The sequence below is a fragment of the Clupea harengus genome, chromosome 9, assembly GCF_900700415.2.
Source record: "Clupea harengus chromosome 9, Ch_v2.0.2, whole genome shotgun sequence".
Classification (NCBI taxonomy): domain Eukaryota; kingdom Metazoa; phylum Chordata; class Actinopteri; order Clupeiformes; family Clupeidae; genus Clupea; species Clupea harengus.
This window is the reverse complement of record NC_045160.1, coordinates 7430491-7451155: the sequence shown is the minus strand read 5'-3', so window position 1 is coordinate 7451155 and position 20665 is coordinate 7430491. Positions and strand designations below refer to the sequence as shown.

The 20665-nt window shown below is 43.9% G+C and overlaps 1 protein-coding gene across 1 annotated transcript in view; it reads right to left on the bottom strand.

Moving 5' to 3' along the window:
* Nucleotides 1–20665, bottom strand: part of dph1 (diphthamide biosynthesis 1) — a 72240-nt gene that overhangs the window by 21702 nt on the left and 29873 nt on the right. Inside the window, exons 4-5 of the mRNA XM_031574141.1 lie at nt 13368–13489; nt 3026–3180 (exon numbers count right to left, since the gene is read on the bottom strand). Of these exons, the coding sequence (XP_031430001.1) occupies nt 3026–3180; nt 13368–13489 (277 nt within the window). The remainder of the gene's footprint in view (nt 1–3025; nt 3181–13367; nt 13490–20665) is intronic.

Below are 20665 nucleotides of genomic sequence, written 5' to 3'. Positions count from 1 at the left end.
GGAGAAGGAGACACTGAGAGAGACAGACACTGAGAGATTAAAGCAGTCAATAGTAAAATTGGAGCAAGAGCAGGAGCAGGAGCAGGAGCAGGAGCAGGAGCAGGAGCAGGAGCCGCTGCTGCCAGACAATTAAAACACCAAAGCTGGAGCGGCGGGCAGGGGAAGAACTCAAAGGCTTGCGCGTGGGGGGGCACATGGGAACAAACGTGATCGAAAGCCACTGACCCCTTACTCCCACCACCCCGGCCACCCCCCACACACATCACGAGCTAAGACTTTCACAATGGCAGGCTGCCAACTACACAAACACACACACATACGCAGACAGACAGAAACATGACACACCCACAGATGTATGTGCGCACAAAAATGCACTTTGGCACGTATGCACAAACAACACAAATGCAAACACGCACTCAAAAAGAGTTAAAAACACCAACACACACACAGAAAAACAAAACACATCAGTCACATACCAGATCACACATACATCTTCCATCATGGAGGTTTTAAAAAAAAAAGGTGATCAAGCTGGCTATCCAGAAGTAGACTGTGGTCATGGACATGGATGTGGACATGATTGCTGGTTTTAGGAGGTCAGCACCTATCCTCAAACCCGAGGCTATTGAGGGAACTGAGATGGAGCATTTATTGAATCGCTTCTGCCCTTTTGTGGCCTGGTTTGGGAACCTGAACCTGGCCAATAAGAATAGGTTTGGGAACCTGAACCTGGCCAATAAGAATAGGCTTGGGAACCTGAACCTGAACCTGGCCAATAAGAATAGGTTTGGGAACCTGAACCTGGCCAATAAGAATAGGCTTGGGCGGCTTGTACGAGTGGCCAGTAAAGTTATTGGGGTGAGCCAAGCTCAGCTCTCTGCCCTGGCTCCCTGGTCATAAGGAAGGCCCCGGCCATACTAGACTCTCTGACCAGCCCCTGCAGAGGGGGGGGGGGGGGGGGGGGGTGAGCTTCTACCTTCAGGTACGAGATATAGAGTTCCAACTTGACGAAATTCAAAAACACTTTTGTTTGTACTGCAATTAGTAGGCTGAATTTGCACAAATGATGGCGCTAAGGGCTTTATTTTGCAGTCTGCAACCTGGCTCATCTTTTGTCTCCACATGAAGTGATTCTGCAATGTACTGCACTGTATTGTTGTCCCGTGCCCGGTCTGGCATTTTGTCTTTTAAGCTGTATATGTGATGGATTGAAAGAGTTTTTAATCAGAATCAGAATCAGAATCAGAATGGGATTTATTGCCAAGTAGGTTTACACCTACTTGGAATTTTTTCTGGTGTGAAGGTGCATACAGTAAACATAAGGTGCATACACCTGGCACCATAACACCTGGCTGCAACCAAATGTTCCCTAGTTGGTAATAAATAAAGGACTTGACACACAGACACACACACACCCACACACAGTCATTAAATCGGCAGATGAGAAATACAGCCAGAGAAACACAAGCAAACACCAACTAAGCCAGGACCACAAAAAAACGTGTATATACAAAACACAACATGATATGATGGACAGCACTGTCCAGCCTTGCTGGTCAAAAACCATCATAACAAGGTGAGTGGTGAGGACCATCCCAGTGGCAGACTGCTGCTACTCTAGCAGTGAAGTTAGCATGGAGAGGGGCTACGCTAACCTTATGTAAAGGCATGGGCAGAAGCAGACTGCTGCTACTCTAGCAGTGAAGTTAGCATGGAGAGGGGCTACGCTAACCTTATGTAAAGGCATGGGCAGAAGCAGACTGCTGCTACTCTAGCAGTGAAGTTAGCATGGAGAGGGGCTACGCTAACCTTATGTAAAGGCATGAGCAGAAGCCCAGTGCTCCCAATGGGCCAGAGAAGCCTCTTCCAACTCCTTTTAAAAGTTTAAAATAACTGGAGCTGGACCTCACACCCACACCACCTCACAGCTCCGGAGAAGAATGCATAGATATACGTACACATGAGTGCACATGGAAACAGATACACACACCACGGAATACACAGAACTCATACATACACACACATACACGTACTTCAAAGTCTTACATACATTAAGATACAAGCAAGTGTAGGCTGGGCGCGTGCCTGTACACCTGCAGTCACAAATGTCCTTACAGTATATGATGTAAATGGCTACATGAAAAGTCCAAGCAGTCTATACATTCAGATATAAACAGAAGCAGCCACAAGTTACCTTTACACAGGCACATAACTAAAACTCACCCACAAGTTACCTTTACACAGGCACATAACTAAAACTCACCCACAAGTTACCTTTACACAGACACATAACTAAAACTCAGGCAACTATACATACATTACATACATACATACATACATACACACACCAACACACTTACGTTAATGTGTTCATAATAGCACACCCTAGCAACTGCCAACTGTTAAAATGGCTCCCTAAGATAGAGTTAGATAGCTGGGATAGCTAGGCATGAGACCTTACCCATTATTATTATCAAGCCATTATTTTAATAACTCAATAAACGATAAAACACAAAAAAAGTCATCATGATAATTGAGTATTATGCATCATGATAATGTGTATTTATCGATTATCATGACAACCTTACATCAAAGCACATTATGTTTCCAGTCCAGTGATGCATCAGTTTTTCCTCTCTCTCTCTCTCTCTCTCTGTCTCAATCACACACACACACACACACACACACACACACACACACACACACACACACACACACACACACACACACACACACACACACACACACACACACACACACACACACACACACACACACAAACTCTCTCTCTCTCAAAGCCACATACAAGTGTGCTTTTCTAACCGTCGCCAACTCCCTCAGACTGGTTGAACAGTTCTTGAAAGGGAGCTGAGAGTGACAATGGGCAAACCTTGAGATCTTATGTGGTTCACCCGGCATGGCAGAAGGAGAAGGACGAGGAGGATGAGGAAGAATAGGAGGGAAAAGAAGAGGGAGCAGAAGAATACGGCCCCCGCACAGAGGTCACACAGGGGTCACAGATTACCTGCAGAGCGGCCACAAACTGGATGGTGCTGACCAGGGCCAGAGAATGGCCTGGGGGGAAGTTGAAGCGGACCGTGTCCAGGAAGTGGGACGTGTCCATCTGGATGTCCACAAAGACGTACAGCATTTTGATGCCCGCCGTGGAGTCGATGGGAACTACACAAGGGCAGACACACAGACACACAAACACACAGAAAAAGATACGAGTCATGTGATGTACTGAAAACTCTGGTTACACTGTCCTAGTAATATTTAATTATTTTTCATTTCTCTGACACGCACATGTGGAGCCCCCCCCCCCCCCCCCCCACACACACACACACACACACACACACACCCACACACCCACGAGGCAGTGTGGCATGGAAAGAGCTGTAAGGCTGCGTGAGCTTAAACGAACATCACACTTGGTGATCTAGACCTCAATTATTTAAAGAAGCAGAGGGACACATACCCTCATTATTAATACCATTCATTTCACAGGCCATTTAACAGGCACTAGCGCTGAAGAGGCCTGTGACAGAGAGGGACAGGGAGATGGGGGGAGGGAGGGAAGAGAGAGAGAGAAAGAAAAGGAGAGAGACAGACTGAGCAAGATAGATTCAGAGTCCGTGAGAGAAAGGGAAAGAGACAGAGGGAGAGTGAGAAAGAGTGAGTAAGTGAGAAAAGAGTGGGGAAGACGAGTGAAAAGCACACAGGCACGTATGACATTCGTTATCATTTGTGGCTCATCACCATGATTGCGCCTAACACAATGTTACGTTCAATTTGGACATGTTGTACGGGGGCCATTTCAGCAGTGATCAGGCAACTGTGGTGGCCGTGAAATAGCTTGCATATGGCTGATAGGAGGGAGAAGAGACAAATAGCCAAGGAGGAGAGGAGAGGAAGGGAGAGGCTGGGAGGGGACTCTGATGAGGGGGGGTGGTGGTGGCGAAAGCAGGGACAAATTCAGCCACCTGGAATTGGGAGGAGAGAAACTGGGGTGGGGTGGACGGAAGGAAAAGAGGAAGACGCCAATTAGCCGAGAGCAGGAGTGTTGAATGAGGTGGCACATAGAGATAGAAAGAGAGGGTGGTGGTGGACTGAGAATGACAGAGAGAGAGAAAGAAAGAAAGAAAGAGTTACTTAATTTCCACTCACACTGAATTTGTTATTATTTATCACTACTCACTGCGCTGTGTTGTGTGGAAAAACGATAAAGTTGAACCGTTAATCTATCTCCTGGCAAGAAACATAAACGGTAATCATTTGACCCCGATCCAGTGGGAATTAGAACCATTGGATTAACATGTTGGAGAAGGCCAAGGGGGGGAGGACCTCTCCTGATGTCCCATTATTTCTCCCAGGATTGTTCAATGTCTATGGGAAGCCATTTAACATTCAGTGGTTGTGATCACTTTGAACCACAGACTGCCTTTTATTGGTGAGCTGAATTTGAGAATTTAACATTTGCTTCAGGCTATGAAGCAACAGTGTGCCTAGTTTCTGTGCTAGCTAAGTACATTTTTAGATGGTTTAAATGGTACCATTTGCATTAACGGATAGCTAGTTATCTAGCTGACGTTACAGTCTCCTCAGTTTAAAGGTAAGAAAAGGTAGATACCCTCAGGATGCCTGTGTATCTTCTCTACTTGGCCCCCAGAGGTGTAAAGAAACAAATTACATTTACTCACGTTACTGTAATTGAGTCGTTTTTTTGTGTACTTTATAATTTTTGAGTCGTTTTTTAAATCGGTAATTTTACTTTTACTTAAGTAGATTTTGACTGAAGTATTGTACTTCGCTACATTGGAAATTACATCCGTTACTGAGTAAAAAATAAAAACATAGTTCAATGCGGGAAACCGAAAGGAGGGAATCGCGCACGACAATTCTCACTGCAGTGGTGGATGCTGCATAGAGTGGATGATGGAGTCGATGCAGTCCACCGGTGCCGAGTCACAAGAGATGGAGGAAGATAATATTGCGGACTACCAACAAGCTGCGGACGCCCAACAAGCTAAAGCACCGAACTTTCCGCCAGTTAAAATTAAAGAAGATGAAGAAAACACGTGGCCACATCTCAGCAAGCAGTTTGCCTTCTAACGTAAAAGAGGCAACAGCTATATAATGCTGTGTAAACTGTGCCTGCCCCGCCAGACAGAACTTTCTGTTTATACAAATCCATCTTGTCCCTTTCCATTAGTAGTTCAGACAGCGTTTTTGTTGTTTAGTTAGCTTTGCTCCATTAAGCAAAATATGCGTTTCATGGCACTAGTAGCCTAATTTTGGCTAGCACTGGCAACCGCCTTGAGTGTGCTAACGTCGACGATAGTTATAGGTTAGCTATACACTCGTGCACACCCCTCGTGTCCATCCTTCTGTTAACAGCCGTCATCCAATAGACTAATAATAATTCCATTCCTGTCTTCCATTTGTTTCAGGTCATAGCATTATTATGTTCAGTCTGTCATATTGTGTTAAAAACTGCAGATCAGTCATCAGCAATGAAATACACAATAATTTGGCGGCCCCTATGCCCCGAAACAGGAACGATGTGAATGCGCACACCATTGTTGTCAGACAGTTGGACAAGTCAATGTCAATGTGTATGTCGTAAGTCGATAACGATAAGTGGTGGCTTTGCAACGTGCACGTCTTCCATGTTCATGCTCAGGGGTCTCCTTCAGCAATAATTGAGGATTATGAATTGTGATGTATGTAGAAATAGAAAATAATGCTATAACTCTGTATATATACTGTCGGTCTGTCATCTCACATAGCTTTTTATAGCTATTTCTGTTATGATGCACTCTTGATGGCAGCTCAATACTATGTTGTTTGTCATTCTACAGGTCTAGTCTATGTCAGACAACACCTTGACCGGATGGTAGAGGCTGGAGCAAGTTGGACAACATTCATCAGATGAAGATGATTTATTTTCCTCAATGAAGGTCAGAAGGTACAGGGGAGTTCGAAGGGTACCTAGCCTGTGTCTCAGTCAATATGGACCTGCTGAACTCCTTTCAGAATATCAAAAAACTGTCCCTGAAACTCAATACTGGCCTACCTGCCTCGACCGCCTGCGAGCGACTCTTCAGCTGTGCTGGATTGCTGTTCACTGCAAAGCGAGCCCGGATGAACTCTACTCACCTTGAAAATCAGCTGCTGCTCAAACTCAACAAGAAGTTTGTAGACTAATGCTCTAAAGGTGGACACAAGTAAAGTAACCAAAGTTTAAATATACAGTGGGGCAGCGGCATTTTTCTTAAATGTTGTGTTGACATGTTTAATGTTTAATGTCATTGCACTTATATTTCTAAAGAGTCTCCTTTAATTAAAAATAACTAGTTTTTGTATTGGATTTATGACCCCTTGTCCTTTTTTGCACTATATAGGAGCGCCCCCAATGAAGTTGTTGAAAGTAACTAAGTAACTGTTACTTAAAGTACATTTTAAATTAACTACTTTTTACTTTTACTTGAGTAGATTTTTAGATGGGTAATTTTACTTGTACTTAAGTACAATTTCATCAAAGTAATTGTACTTTTACTTGAGTACAACATTTCAGTACTTTTTACACCTCTGTTGGCCCCCAAATACGTATGTTTAACTTACTAGGTGATTCGTTGATATAACACGCCCTAGAAACTGCCAACTGTTATGATGGTTCCTTAAGCTAGAGATAGCTAAGGTAGCTCATAGCTTGGTTGAATGGCATGAGATCTTGCATGTTTACATGTCTCGAGGAGGTTTGTGCGGCGTAGCATCCTGTTAAATACTGTTATATGGGAATACACGACACCCCTGACTTTAGCGTAATGGAAGGAAAAATTGTTATCGGACACATGTTGTTTTAACATTAATGGGTTTCTTTTGTGAAAGAGCTGTGTGTGTGTGTGTGTGTGTGTGTGTGTGTGTGTGTGTGTGTGTGTGTGTGTGTGTCTGTGTGTGTGTGTGAGAGTGTGTGTGTGAGAGTGTGTGAGTGTGAGTGAGTGAGAGTGAGAGCGTGGGACACAGTGGGTGGGGAAGGATATTAGAGGAGAAAGGCATGAAAGATCAAAAATAATATCTAAGAGACACTTAAAAAGTTGGGAGTTCTTGGCACACCACCTCTCTGTCTCTCAAACACACACACACACAGAAGTACAAACACACACACACACACACACACACACACACACAACTGACAGCTGATTACAGGTGCTAACAAACAAAGCCAAGACCACAGTGGCAAAAACAAAAACAAGGCTGCATCGATCCTCCCTCTGAACCAATTAGCAACACTGCCTTAGCGCACTTAGTCATTGCAATTACAACCACTGTCAATGAGCAGCATGCTCCAATCATCTCTAACACACATTCCCCCCTCTCTCTCTCACACACACAATCTCTTTCTCCTCCTTACACTCCCCTCCCCACTTCTCTCTCTCTCGCTTACATCCCAGCATCCCTCTCTGTCTCTGCTCTTCATCTCTTGCTCGCTCTCCCCAGAACAGCACATATCTCTGTGAAAGCTCATAAAGGCAGTGAAAATGAAAGATGACAGAGGGCAATAAGAGAAGAGAGAGAGATGGAAAAAAGTGAGCAAGTGAAAGACGGAGACGCCGTCTTTGTGTGTTATTCCGGAAGTCTCTTTAATCACGTGTAGGTGCCAGATAGTGAGACCGACACAATAACAGATTTTTTTGTTGAAATCATGAAATCAACATTTGAAAGATCACCACAGTAACGGCTTCCATCACAATAATTACACTTGATGCAATGATAAAGGCTGAAGATAACTGTGTAAAACAAGTAGTACTGATAGTACTGATCAGATATTGAGGCTTACTTCAATACTCACAAAGGACAGACTAAGAACTGGAGCAAGGGAAATGCATTATAATTGTGTCCTATTTCACCACAGCACAAAGGCCACAGAGAAGCTCAGAGCTGTTCGACAGCAGTTGAAAGTGGCAGAACCCAAGCGGGTTCAGTCAGTAGATACCCGCTGGAATTCATGCTGCAGAGGCTCTATGAGCAGAATGAAGCTGGGACCACAGTCCTCTGCCTCTTAGGGAAGAGTGAATTGTGTTTAAGTATTATCCCTGATCAATCAGAGGGTAGTTGTACTGAGGCCCTTTGAAGAAGTAGCAAGGAGAAGGACACCTGAAAAACCTGTTTCAGTCTCAAAGCTGTAGCAGCCTGGGACCGTGAGGGCAGCTCCCTTCTCACACAGCTGCCACAGCAATACCAATGAAGGGTCAGGTGTTTGGAAAGCGTTCACTGTCTATCTGCCAGTACATGTCAGGATGCTCGGTTAAAAACACCTTAGATTTCTGGACAAAGACAATATTGAGGCAATAAAAAAAAATGACTCCTCACTGAGACAAATTAAGTTTATCAGGCAGTAGAGTCAGTTGCCACTCCAGCTCTAAGCTCTACATTGGCAACTCTTCTAGCTCTACCTCAGTGCCTAGCTCTACATAGACACCTACTTCTAGCTCTAGCTCTCAGAGTCCTGCACTTGCCTCAGGTTCAGCTGTAACAAAAGGAGGGTTATGGACAGATTTTCACATGCATGTTTTGCCAGCCCAACATCACCAGTCAGCTGCCACAGATGTACTCAATGGAATGTGCCGTTACTCAGAGGAGAGACTGATTCCCAGAGATAAGGATCCACTTCTTTGGTGGCAAAAGCATGACCAAACCTTCCCAGCCCTAAGCAGACTCGCAGTGAAATACAGTGAAATTGTTGCTGCTTATCTACATGCAGAGATACGTTTCTCAAAGGCGGGGGAGAGGGGGCAGTGAGCAAAAGAAACGGAGCAAACTGGACTTAAGGCGAAAACTGTACAAACACCTATGAATGTGTGAACATTTCAGAAAAGGTCAAGGTAAAGCATTTTCAAGGGAACCTTATTGTTTCTAATAAAAAAAAAAATGTAAAACGACAATGTGGAATGTTTTGTAAAAAGGTTGCCTCAAACATTTTCTGAAGGTGCTAAACTGTGCACGAGTTTTACGTTTAACTTTCTTTGTACTTAAAGAATAAGAAAGAGTACTTGGATGTCTTGTTGTCATAATGTAGCTATAATTTAAGAGGAGTATAGCCTATTTTTTTTCCCTACCTTGCTGAATACTGAATCAGAATAAGAAAAACTTTATTAATCCCCACAGGGAATTTGCTTTGTAACAGTTGCTCAGGATTGTGGAAGTTGTAGAATTATACAAGAACACAAGAAATACACTACAATACAAGAAATACAAGCAAGCACTGGAGTGCCTAGTCTGGAGTCTCTCGGCAACACGGCAAGTGGAAGACATCACACGCAGTTGCCGAGAGAGGGATCTAAACAACACCCAAGATGGCATGTGAAAACTCCTTGGGGGCGTAGTATGGACGTAGTCCCAGAGCTAACATTTCAATATCTGGGCTGCAGAAACACCCCTTCATGGTAATGCCACCTGTTAATAAAAGTGGCGAGCCCGTATCGATACGCCTCATATCTCCTCTTCTCCATGAGTCTCGGTTGTCTGGACCCACCTCTTTTCCCTTGTCGTTTTTTGGTTCAAAGTATCAGCGATGCCAGCCTGGGTTTTACTGCCTGGGTATCGGGTCGGAAAGGAAATAAATGGCATCACACATCACTAGCAAACGGTGTTGCCTGGTTGCTTTTGTTGCTATGCTAGCTAACTACCGAGCTAACTACATGGCAGAGTTCCATTTTGGTGAAATGACAGGGGAAGTTACGGTCTCCTCGGACAGGAGTAGGAAAAGGTACAAACACTCCGGGTGCCTGTGTAGCTTCGCTGCTTGGCCCCCAAAAATATAATTTAACTTATGAGCTAACGTTAATTCGCTCATAACAACACACCCTAGCAACTGCTAACTGTTAAAATGGCTCCCTAAGATAGAGTTAGATAGCCAGGATAGCTAGGCATGAGACCTTAACAAAGCCATTATTTCCATAACTCGATAAACGATAACAGAAAAAAAGTCACCATGATAATTGAGCATTACGCGTCATGATAATGTGTACTGATCGATTATCAAGACAACCTTATATCAAACCTTACCTCTCTCTTTGTCTCAATCACACACACACACACACACACACACACACAGACACACACACACACACACACAACCTTATATCAAAGCACATGATGTTTCCAGTCATGCGTCAGTCTCTCCTCTCTCTCCGTCACAATCACACAAACACACACCGAGAGAGAACACAGTCATGGAGCAGAGACAGATTGTGTGATTGTATGCCAAGCTGATACAGATTCTGCTTTCATTTCCTAATTATGAAACGTAATCGTGAGCTAACCATATCTATCCATCTGTGCAACATCTGGCTCAAAAATGCGAACTAGTATTTATGTAAGGATTTGAGAGTGTGTGTGTGTGTGTGTCTGTGTGTGTGCATGGCAATATGAAATTTGTTCAATTACACTCTATTTGAGTGTGTGTGTGTGGGGTATTTTGTTCAAACATGAAAACTATAACAAATGGAAGTGTACACGTACATGAGTTTGTGTGTGTGTGTGTGTGTATGTATGTGTGTGTGTGTGTGTGTGTGTGTATGTGTGTGTGTGTGTGTGTGTGTGTGTGTGTGTGTGTGTGTGTGTGTGTGTGTGTGTGTATGAATGTGTTGACTGCCTGCCTTTGCATTTGTGAGTGTGTGGGATGTTTTGTTCCAACGTGTAAACAACATGTAAACTAAAACATATGGTCAGATGAATATGTAGTTATGAGTTTGTGTGTTTGATTTACAGTGACAATAAGACAACTATTCAATGTGACGTGTGCTCACATCTGTATGTGAAGGATCTCTTGTTCCAGCATGACAAATAATACATAGGAAAAATGTATGTGTACCTATGAGTGTTTGTGTTTGTGTTTGTGTTTGTGTGTCCATCAGTCCAGCTGCTGGTCAGAAACCTCCTGTCTAAAGGCCGTTGGCCCTGTATTAATATTCCCCTGGTCAGATCTGGTATTTGGGCGAGGTGAGGTCACTCTGACAGGGAAATATTGAAGCTATTGATTTAGCATTTCATCTCGGTCTTACAGTCTGTGTGTGTGTGTGAGTGTGTGTGTGTGTGTGTCTGTGTGTGTGTGTGTGTGTGTGTGTGTCTGTGTGTGTGTGTGTGCGGCTGCAGACAGGCAGCAGGCGGGCAGGCGCGCGCCGGGGTCCTCCAGATCGGCACAAGCATTTTCAAAGGACAACCTTAAAGCATGTTCCCCATTGATCCGCTGGAGGAAACGCTCGCCACCTGCCTCTAAAAGGTCTGATCTCACTCATGTACTGCTGAATGAGCGCAGACGCCAGGCGCTCTGGTCCACCGCCAGCCGTGCACTTAGGAGAGCAGACCTCCACTAGACCCCTCAATCTCCCCTCCCGTAATCAGCTTTGAAAACGCCGGCGAGTCAGAGTCGGGGTCTCACAGAGGCTTTCTTTCTTTCTTTCACGTGGGAGGAACATTGTGTCCGACTTCAACTTCGGTCTTCTGAGTGCATTTAAGTCACCGGGTGCATTGTGCGCTCTACCAAAGTCTATTACAGGAGGTCCCTCAGGGGCTAAACGCCTGGAAGATGATTGCCACCTAGATTGTGCACTAGTTCAGAGCACTGACTTTTCAGTCTAAAACAGAAATAAAGTGACAGATTTCACTCAAAATTGAGATCTTAGTTTAGTCATTTGGGTTCACTGAGCTTTGCCTTTGTGTGCATATACAGGCATTTCCCCTCAACCAGAACACTGTGGCAGCCACCTTAGAGTAATTATAGGTCACCTCTCTTTGGCGGATGGCAATAAAGCAATTTATGAGCTCATTGACGGCACATAAAACAGTTTGGTCAACCTCAAAGCTATTCTAGCTAGATTGCAGTAAGCAAACCGCATTCTGAGAGACTGTTGCCAGAGCAACACTCTCTGGCAGCCAGTCAATCTATCCACGAGCCGAGATGTCAATACCACTTGTCACTGTCATTCTGAATATTTTGGACTGCACAGGTGAATTTGATTTTCTGTTACAGGCAAGTATATCTAGATATATCACTGAAAGTTTCTACATTTGAAAACCAAGGTGAAATACAGTGACATATTGTACACTATGTTATAGCACAATGCAAAAAAAAAAGTGTGTGTGCGTGTATGAACATCTCTTCTTGATGCAACCATATAGTGAACAGTTGGGGTATAGATTCATATAGATTTCACCTGGGGTCAACTTCTCTTTGAAGTCTCTCAAATACAGGCCACAACACTCAAAACACAAACACACACACACACACACTACGTTCTGACCTTCCACTCACTCACTCACTCTATTGCCCGCCAAATAGTGAATCAGCCATTTTGTAGAGCTGTTAAAATACTCAACTGTACATTTGATTTATTACTCAAACAATGTAGAAAACAAAAGCACCCATCTCTCTCCAGTATTGCAAGGTGAATGAACTGAAGAAGACCAGGCATTCCTTAGTTGACATGTTAGTCACTGGTTGGGTATGCCTAAAAGATACCCGAAACTTTAAAATTAAGCTATGCCTAAGAACCTTTAGAATAGAGTCCTCCACAAATGGTTTCAGTTTAAGTTTACTTTCTATAGAAGTAAATTATACTTTCTATACTTCATTTACACTTCTTAATTCATGCACAGTGAAGGACATCAATAAAACCATCTGAAGACTGATGAAATAAAACCCACATTACACAGTTGAATAACATGGAAAATACATTTTAGCTTAATATTCAATTCATTCATTTTACCAAAGACCAGGAGTTATGTTGCCACGTTAGCGTTATTACGTTATTAAGTTAACGACATGGAATGTTTTGGAATGTAGTGTCTGAAAGTGTAGAAATCTGCTTGTTGTTTTAACGTCTGATTCCCTAGATAGTGAACCCAATAGATTCAGTGAGTGAGTGTGAGTGGGTGGGTGGGTGGGTTAGTGGACACTCTGAACACAGCTACAGTGAGCTTCCATCTTTTAATTGTGTGCAGCTGCTAGCTAGAATTCATGCACTCACATCATGGTCACTTCCTCCCATCAATAATCTACTCCTTAACCATGTAATCAATGTTTCTTAGAGGTTGTGTGACATGATGGCGAAAATAAACATTTAAAACATTGACAAAGACATTACTCCCAACCCTGTGTATGTATATTGTGTGTTTTTATGTGGACTCACTTAATAGGCTATAATGCACCATAGGGGTGTGCTCTGTGTGTGAATGGGGTATAATCTCACCCACGCGTGTGACTGTGTGTGTGTGTGTGTGACTGTGAGTGTGCGTGTGTGACTGTGTGAGTTTGCATGCGTGTGTGTGTGTATGTGTGTGTGTGTGTGACTTTGTACACTCACTGAGGCAGCTGTGTCCGTAGTGCACCATGAAGTCGGCCCCCAGTGCCCGGGCGGTGAAGTCATCCACGCAGCAGGCTCCATACGTCACGTCCCCCATCACCAGCGTGTCTGCTTCCGTGAACCTGTCCGCAAAAACAAAAACAATCCCTGCCAATCAATCAGTTAACCAATCACATGACAAACCATACGAAGTAATAACATCCCACCTCACAGATGGAAAGAGGTCGATCTATGGGTGGGCCTGATTGACAGCTGGCCCACCCATTCAGATTCCTGAAAACACATATTTTTACAATTACAATAAACCTAAACCCAGACGACTCCACCTTGTGCAGAACCGACACGGTAGGCCAAAATGGTTTCCTTTTTTAGTCTGTCCTGCCGTGGGACGGTGATGATCGCAGCCTCTGTGAGCGAGGGAGTTCTGAATTGTGACATACTGTATTAGTTATTTCATTTGAGGTTAACTTCTGCTCACCTTGTGAAATAGCAAATTGACTGAATGTGTGAGCTCCCTCTAGTGGTGCTCTGTAGCGACCCCCAATCCACTGCTGCTCTTTGCCTTAGGATGCCAACTAAACCGTTTCTCTATTCTATATGGTCCCTTCAATTGCATTACATGCTGTTAAATATTACCCCCTAGGCTAAAAGGCACAACCCATATCAAAATGTACTGAAAGTGTACTTTGTGACCCATCACACGATGTATTGACTGATCAATATTAGTCAATCTCTACTGACTACACTCTTCTACAATCCTCAGAAGACATCACAAGCCGTCTTAAATTCAGTTGGCTTACGCTTGTCTGGAGTTGGAAAGTGTGTGTCAGGATCGGGCTGCGGGGATTTGGTAGATTAGAGGGGAATATTAGCAGCTGGAGGTAGAGGAGGGATTAGTGAGCAGGTGTGGGATTGTGCAGCAGACATGCGATGGGTCATACAGCTAATGGAGAGCAGGAGAGAGACCAGAGATGGGGCACGTGTGTGTGTGTGTGTGTGTGTGTGTGTGTGTGTGTGTGTGTGTGTGTGTGTGTGTGTGTGTGTGTGTGTGTGTGTGTGTGAGAGAGAGAGAGAGAGTGTGTGTGTGTGAGAGAGAGTCTGAGTAAGGGATAGTGTGAGTGAGAGAATGAGTGAGTGAAAGAGAGCGAGAGTTTGTGTGTGTGGGATACAGAGACAAATAGTGGATGGGAGTACAGAGGAAAGGATTGGATCCCCATAACAGAGCTATGCTTTTCATTCCCGTTCCTTAGTCCCCACTGCTGTGCCTTCCACCGCCGCCGCTGCTGCTGCTGCTGCTGCTGCTGCTGCTGTTCTTGTTTGGGTCTGTGCTGTTGTTGCTGCTCTCCTTTGAAAGAGAGCCCTAAATCACCCTTCTGTTGTATTGGCAGCATCACAGCAGGTTTTCCCCATCAGAGAAATGGCAGTGCTAAATGAGTGCTGCAGGTAAACGAGTATGTAAGTCAGAGTGTGAGTGTGCGTGTGTATGTGTGTGTGAGTGTGTGAGTGTGTGTGTGTGTGTGTGTGTGTGTGTGTGTGTGTGAGTGTGTATGAGAGAAAGGGAGACAGGGGTTGGTGTGTCTGCAGGACACCTGGTGGCAGACACATTTAGGCTAGGTGGGACAGGTGTTATTAATAGGCCAGGGAAGAACGTTGCTAACTGCCATTGCTCTTTCCCATCCCCCACTCTCCACAGCTCCTTAAAAAGCACTAAAACACTGGCCTGTCTGCTCCCTCATCTCTCCATCTCGCTGCTGTCTCTCTATCAGTTTGTAGTTTGCACTTCACATCTCTGTCTCTTTCTCTCTCTCTCTCTGTCTCTCTCTCTACCTTAAGTGCACTCTCTCTCTCCCTCCTTTGCCATCTCTTGCTGTCTGTGGCAAACTGCCATGTTTTGGTGTCTAAGCCAATTTCATTTTCCCTCTCCTTCCGTCTTTGGCATGCAGACCCCAATCCCCCCCTCTTACCCCTCACACACGTCTGTCTGTCTCGTCTCTGTGTCCTCCTCACCCCTCACACACCTGTCTGTCTGTCTGTGTCTCGTCTGTGTGTCCTCCTCACCATGGACGGATTAAGAAACCACGGGCCCCTGGGCCTGGACATGTTAAAGGCCCCCCCCCCCCCCCTTCGCGAAAAAAAATGATTGTGCACTCGCAAAACAAGCACGCACACACAAACACCATTAGGCATATATATATATTTTACCAACAATGTGAACAATTGGATTTAATAGTCGAATTAGATACTTTGGCTATTGTATTGGGAAAGTAAACAGGTCAAAGTTTACTCTGTAACATCCACCTTCGGTGCACTGCCCTGCTATTGTTTCTGACATTACATGTGACAGGGCAACAGCCGAGTGATTATTTTCCAAATTGAAACTGATTAAGACCTACCTGAGCAGCATGGGGCAGGAAAGGCTGAATGGGCTGATTATCCTGTCCATTGAAAGAGCAAATCTTGCATTTCCACTTTTATGTTTGAAAGGCGTCGTTCGGCAAGTATACTGTGCTCAGTCAGCTTGTAGGTCTTGACGTTCAGATTCTGCGCCTATCGTATCGTCTCGTCACATGATCAAATAGAGACTTGACATTGGCGAACAAGATACATATTACCCAGCAATCATCATTGCATATCTGTATATGACAAAAATAACAAATTAAACAAGAAACTATTCATTGAATTGAATCGGCTTTTTAATAGTTTCTATAGTGTATGTACGATAAGCATATAATTGTGTGATAGATTGCTACTGACGATTTCCCCCTAAAAATTAGGAAAACCATGACAGAGACAGGTTTGCCATTTTGAGGGAATATATAGCATAAGGTCTCTCTGGGAGTACATAAAAAAATCATCCCTGATCACTGTCGCATTCAATTTGGACGCTTTGACATCCATATGTTCGAAAAAAATTTGAAAACAGTGTCTGCCTTGCCTACGAACCTTCCGCACTGACTGCATTGTCTATAGTTGAGCACATGCACATTTTCTAACACAGCACAGGTACACTCAATTAAAGCCATTAGCAAATTAACAAAATACACCTTTTTCAACCACAAATAAGAGATACATAACAGCGACTTCACACAGAGGCTCTGGCTTAGGGGCCCCTTGAGCTCATGGGCCCCTGGGCCTGGTCCCGGTAGGCCCGTTCGTTAATCCATCCCTGCTCCTCACCCCTCACACACCTGTCTGTCTGTTTGTCTGTCTGTCTGTCTGGTCTCTGTGTCCTCCTCACCCCTCACACACCTGTCTGTCTGTCTGTCTGTCTGTCTCTGTGTCCTCCTCACCCCTCACACACCTGTCTGTCTGTTTGTCTGTCTGTCTGTCTGGTCTCTGTGTCCTCCTCACCCCTCACACACCTGTCTGTCTGTCTGTCTGTCTGTCTGTCTGTCTCTGTGTCCTCCTCACCCCTCACACACCTGTCTGTCTGTCTGTCTGTCTCTGTGTCCTCCTCACCCCTCACACACGTGTCTGTCTGTCTGTCTCGTCTCTGTGTCCCTCTTACCCCTCACACACCTGTCTGTCTGTCTGTCTGTCTGGTCTCTGTGTCCCCCTCACCCCTCACACACCTGTCTGTCTGTCTCGTCTCTGTGTCCTCCTCACCCCTCACACACCTGTCTGTCTGTCTGTCTCTCGTCTCTGTGTCCCCCTCACCCCTCACACACGTGTCTTTCTGTCTGTCTGTCTGTCTCACCCCTCACACACCTGTCTGTCTGTCTGTCTGTCTGTCTGTCTGTCTGGTCTCTGTGTCCTCCTCACCCCTCACACACCTGTCTGTCTGTCTGTCTCGTCTCTGTCCTCCTCACCCCTCACACACCTGTCTGTCTCGTCTCGGTGTCCTCCTTTCTTCCTTCCAAACTGAACCGTTTAAACCACGGCATTAATACATTTCAGTCAATGGTAGCTGAAATAGCTGGTCACCTAACCGATGACCTCAATTATCCAATCAGAGATTTACCGATCCATTTGAATACATTGCGCCTATTTTAACCCACTTCATGGATACTCATCATGTATTTTATAGCCGATAACAAATCACGATAGGTGTCCACATATCTGCTCATAAATTCCCTTTTACACATTACAGCACAGGTCAGGCATGAACTTAAACATGTCTGTCAGTATTGTTTTTAACAGCCCATAAACAGTCACATAGGCCACACCATTAAGCATCAGATTTATTCTTAAAGACGTGGGCTTCTTTAGTTAGTTGCTCGGGTGTTATTGTTATGAACTATGAAAAGGCGACTACCTAACTAGATGTGTTATGGATCTACTGGGGATAAGAGGCCACAACGCAATTTTATGCGGTTAAGTGACACTATTCGTACACACATTCATTTCATTTACCCTCGTTGCACCAGCAGGATCAAGGACATTGACTTTGAGAATTTCAAAGTAATCTAAGCATCATTGACATTTCTGTTTTGCATTTTGTAACACTTTAGTCTTTTAACACTTTCGACTTTGAACTAATAAACAGACAGATGATAACACTTCTGACTTGATCCGGGTGAGTTATGTAAGCTTATTGCAGACATCAAATGAAGACCGTCAACTAATTATGAATACTATCATCATAAAGCCGACTGGGCTTTCTGCTCATGTGTTCCAGAATATATAATTATAATAATTACCGTTAGGGCTGTGTGTTAGGACCAACCCTGACATGTCCGTCTCAATCCCATATAGTGCTCTAGTCAAAGTGGTTGCAATGTTCATCGTCGTTCTTTTTGTCGTTTTTCATTCTTTTTTCCCCCATTAAATTGAATGGTGGAACGTTTGCCTATGGTGACATTCCTCGCTCTGCCAGCTGTAGGCTACAGTGGGTAGACCAATGGTAGCTGCCACAGTTTATTTATTATGATTATGGAGCTCTATAATCAGTCATTTCAACCACGCCTTTACGTTTACCTATCTGGCTGTTTATCTGAGATTCTCCTGAATTTGAAAAGTATGTAGATTATAGAGCGCTTCACACTCTATCTTTTACTTCAACCAGGCATCTGGCATGTGGCAACACGGTACTGGTGGTACTGTGGATAGCATCTTTGCCTTCCAAGCAGCAAACCTGGGTTCAAATCCTGATCAACCAGGATGCTTTCCTAAGTTGCTTTGGACAAAAGCATCTGCTAAATACCTGAACTTGACCTTTTTAATAGGACAGGTTGTTTACGTTCTGAGGCGAGCTGGTCACGGAGCCATCCAAACATATTACTGCACATCTGCTGTCATTTTCAAATAAAAATGCAGATTTATAATAGTCTATATTTTAATATTTTCATATTTCTACGATAAAGGAGTGAGCTGCAAACATCTATTTAGATAAGGTTGTCCCAAGTTTGTGGAAATGAAATGTCACAAGGTGATTCATGGGTTAATGTTGTCTCAGGGTTATAGGCCTATAGCATGGTCACTTTGAATGTGAAATCAAATACAGAAGAATGCATCTGTAAATTCTATGTCTACATTAATACAATTAATTGTAAAATGTATTCAGTATTCATTTAAATGCAGTTTGTTAATACACTGTATTTCTACAATGAATCTGTTGAATGTTAAATCTGTTTTGTACCTTTACCTTATCCTATGTACACGGTTCAGCTGCTATTTGTGCTTGGAGCATTATGCTTATGGCTATGGCTCAGATGGACATAATGTTCATTTCCTATAATTGACTGACTTTGAATTGGTGGATTATTGATACATTGATTGATAAACTACTACATGTTTTCCTTGGTGGCCTATAGAGAATGTATGAGAGAAAAGTTGTGTGTGCCAAAAGAACACCCTCTGTTCCACTTGTCACTGCACCCATCAGCAGGAAAGGCCAGCTCTGCCCCTGGTAACTCCCTGTCTCATCACCTTGTTACGACTACCATTCACGATTTTCCTGCTTTGCAGAAAACAACCTTAGTAAGTCGGCTGCTATTTGGCAGAATAAACCAATAGCTACCAATAATTTCTGTTATAAATATTAATAACAGGCAACTGCAGAAATGTTCAACCGCTCTCTTTCAATTTGTATGTAGAGACAAACTGAATATGTTCTGTGTCCACGTTATTCGTTACGGATGACAAACGGAAAAAGCTGTGACTCCTCAAAACACAAAAGCATGCAATGGCTGATAATCTTATATTAGGACATTAAGAAAGCAAAAGCAGCTAGCTTTAGCTCACTATCAACTCTGTTTAACTGGCAGTTCCCTTGTAATAATTCTGCGTTTATTGCCCATCTGTCTTCGTACCACATGTGCATATATACTTTGTTTGACAGAAAATACAAGAATACACCAGATTGTTCTACATAAAATGTATCGATTATCAGGTGTGTTTTGGACTGTGTGATGTATGGTAGTGTAATGACGACAATAGCGATGTCTAATAATCAACATATGTGTATTCTTGTATGCTTTGTTCGATACATTCTGTCATACTTTCCTATGCATTGGTTTTATTCTCATGCCTGACCCCTGGCCCTCTACTCCTGCTGTGCAATCACACTTCACATTTTCTTGTGGAAATGCATTTCTAGCTCTCTGTCTCTTTTGTTCCCGGCTTCTCTGGGTAATATTTAGTCTGTGTGAAGGACGGCCTCGGCCAGCTGAGCCTCCGAGAGCAGTCAGAGATGAGTGAGGGGAACTCATCTGGTAAATAAATATTTGCCTTGGAAGATTTGATTTGCTTATCCTTCTCTCTCATCAAGGTCCCGGCACTTGTCTGAGTTCTGAGTGTGTGAGTAAGTGTGTGTGTGTGTGTGTGTGTGTGTGTGTGTGGGTCTGTGTCTTTATGTGTCATGGGTTTGTGCGTTTGTGTGCGTTGGGGACAAAGTGGAAAAGAGGGAGGGTTGAAAGCTCTCAAAGTTTGTTTTTTGTGATTGTGATGAGTTGCAGAGCTGAGGGTAAACGTTGTTCCTCGCCAAAAGTGCTCGGCAAGGTGCTTTACAGCTGTTAAGAGAGACCTTTTCTTGTGGTGCTGCTGGAAAGAAAGGCTTTGCTCCAAAAGGCAAACAGAGAAAACTATGAGGTCTTGCCAAAACAGCACAATGTGCATCTGGCACAACTCTGAAGACAAAAATAGCAAAAATATCCTTCGGCTGCAGGTTCAGCCACAGCACTGTGCCGTGAACCTGCCACACATCCAGAAAGAACAGCGGCTACAGAACAAGTAACTGCACAAACAAGCTGTTACCTTTAAGCTCCTGTTACATTTGCTGAGGCTTTGCATTACACAACATGTTCATCCAAAGGCGACAGTAAAGCTAAGCTACACAGTTGTGTGCGACCTGCGCTCCC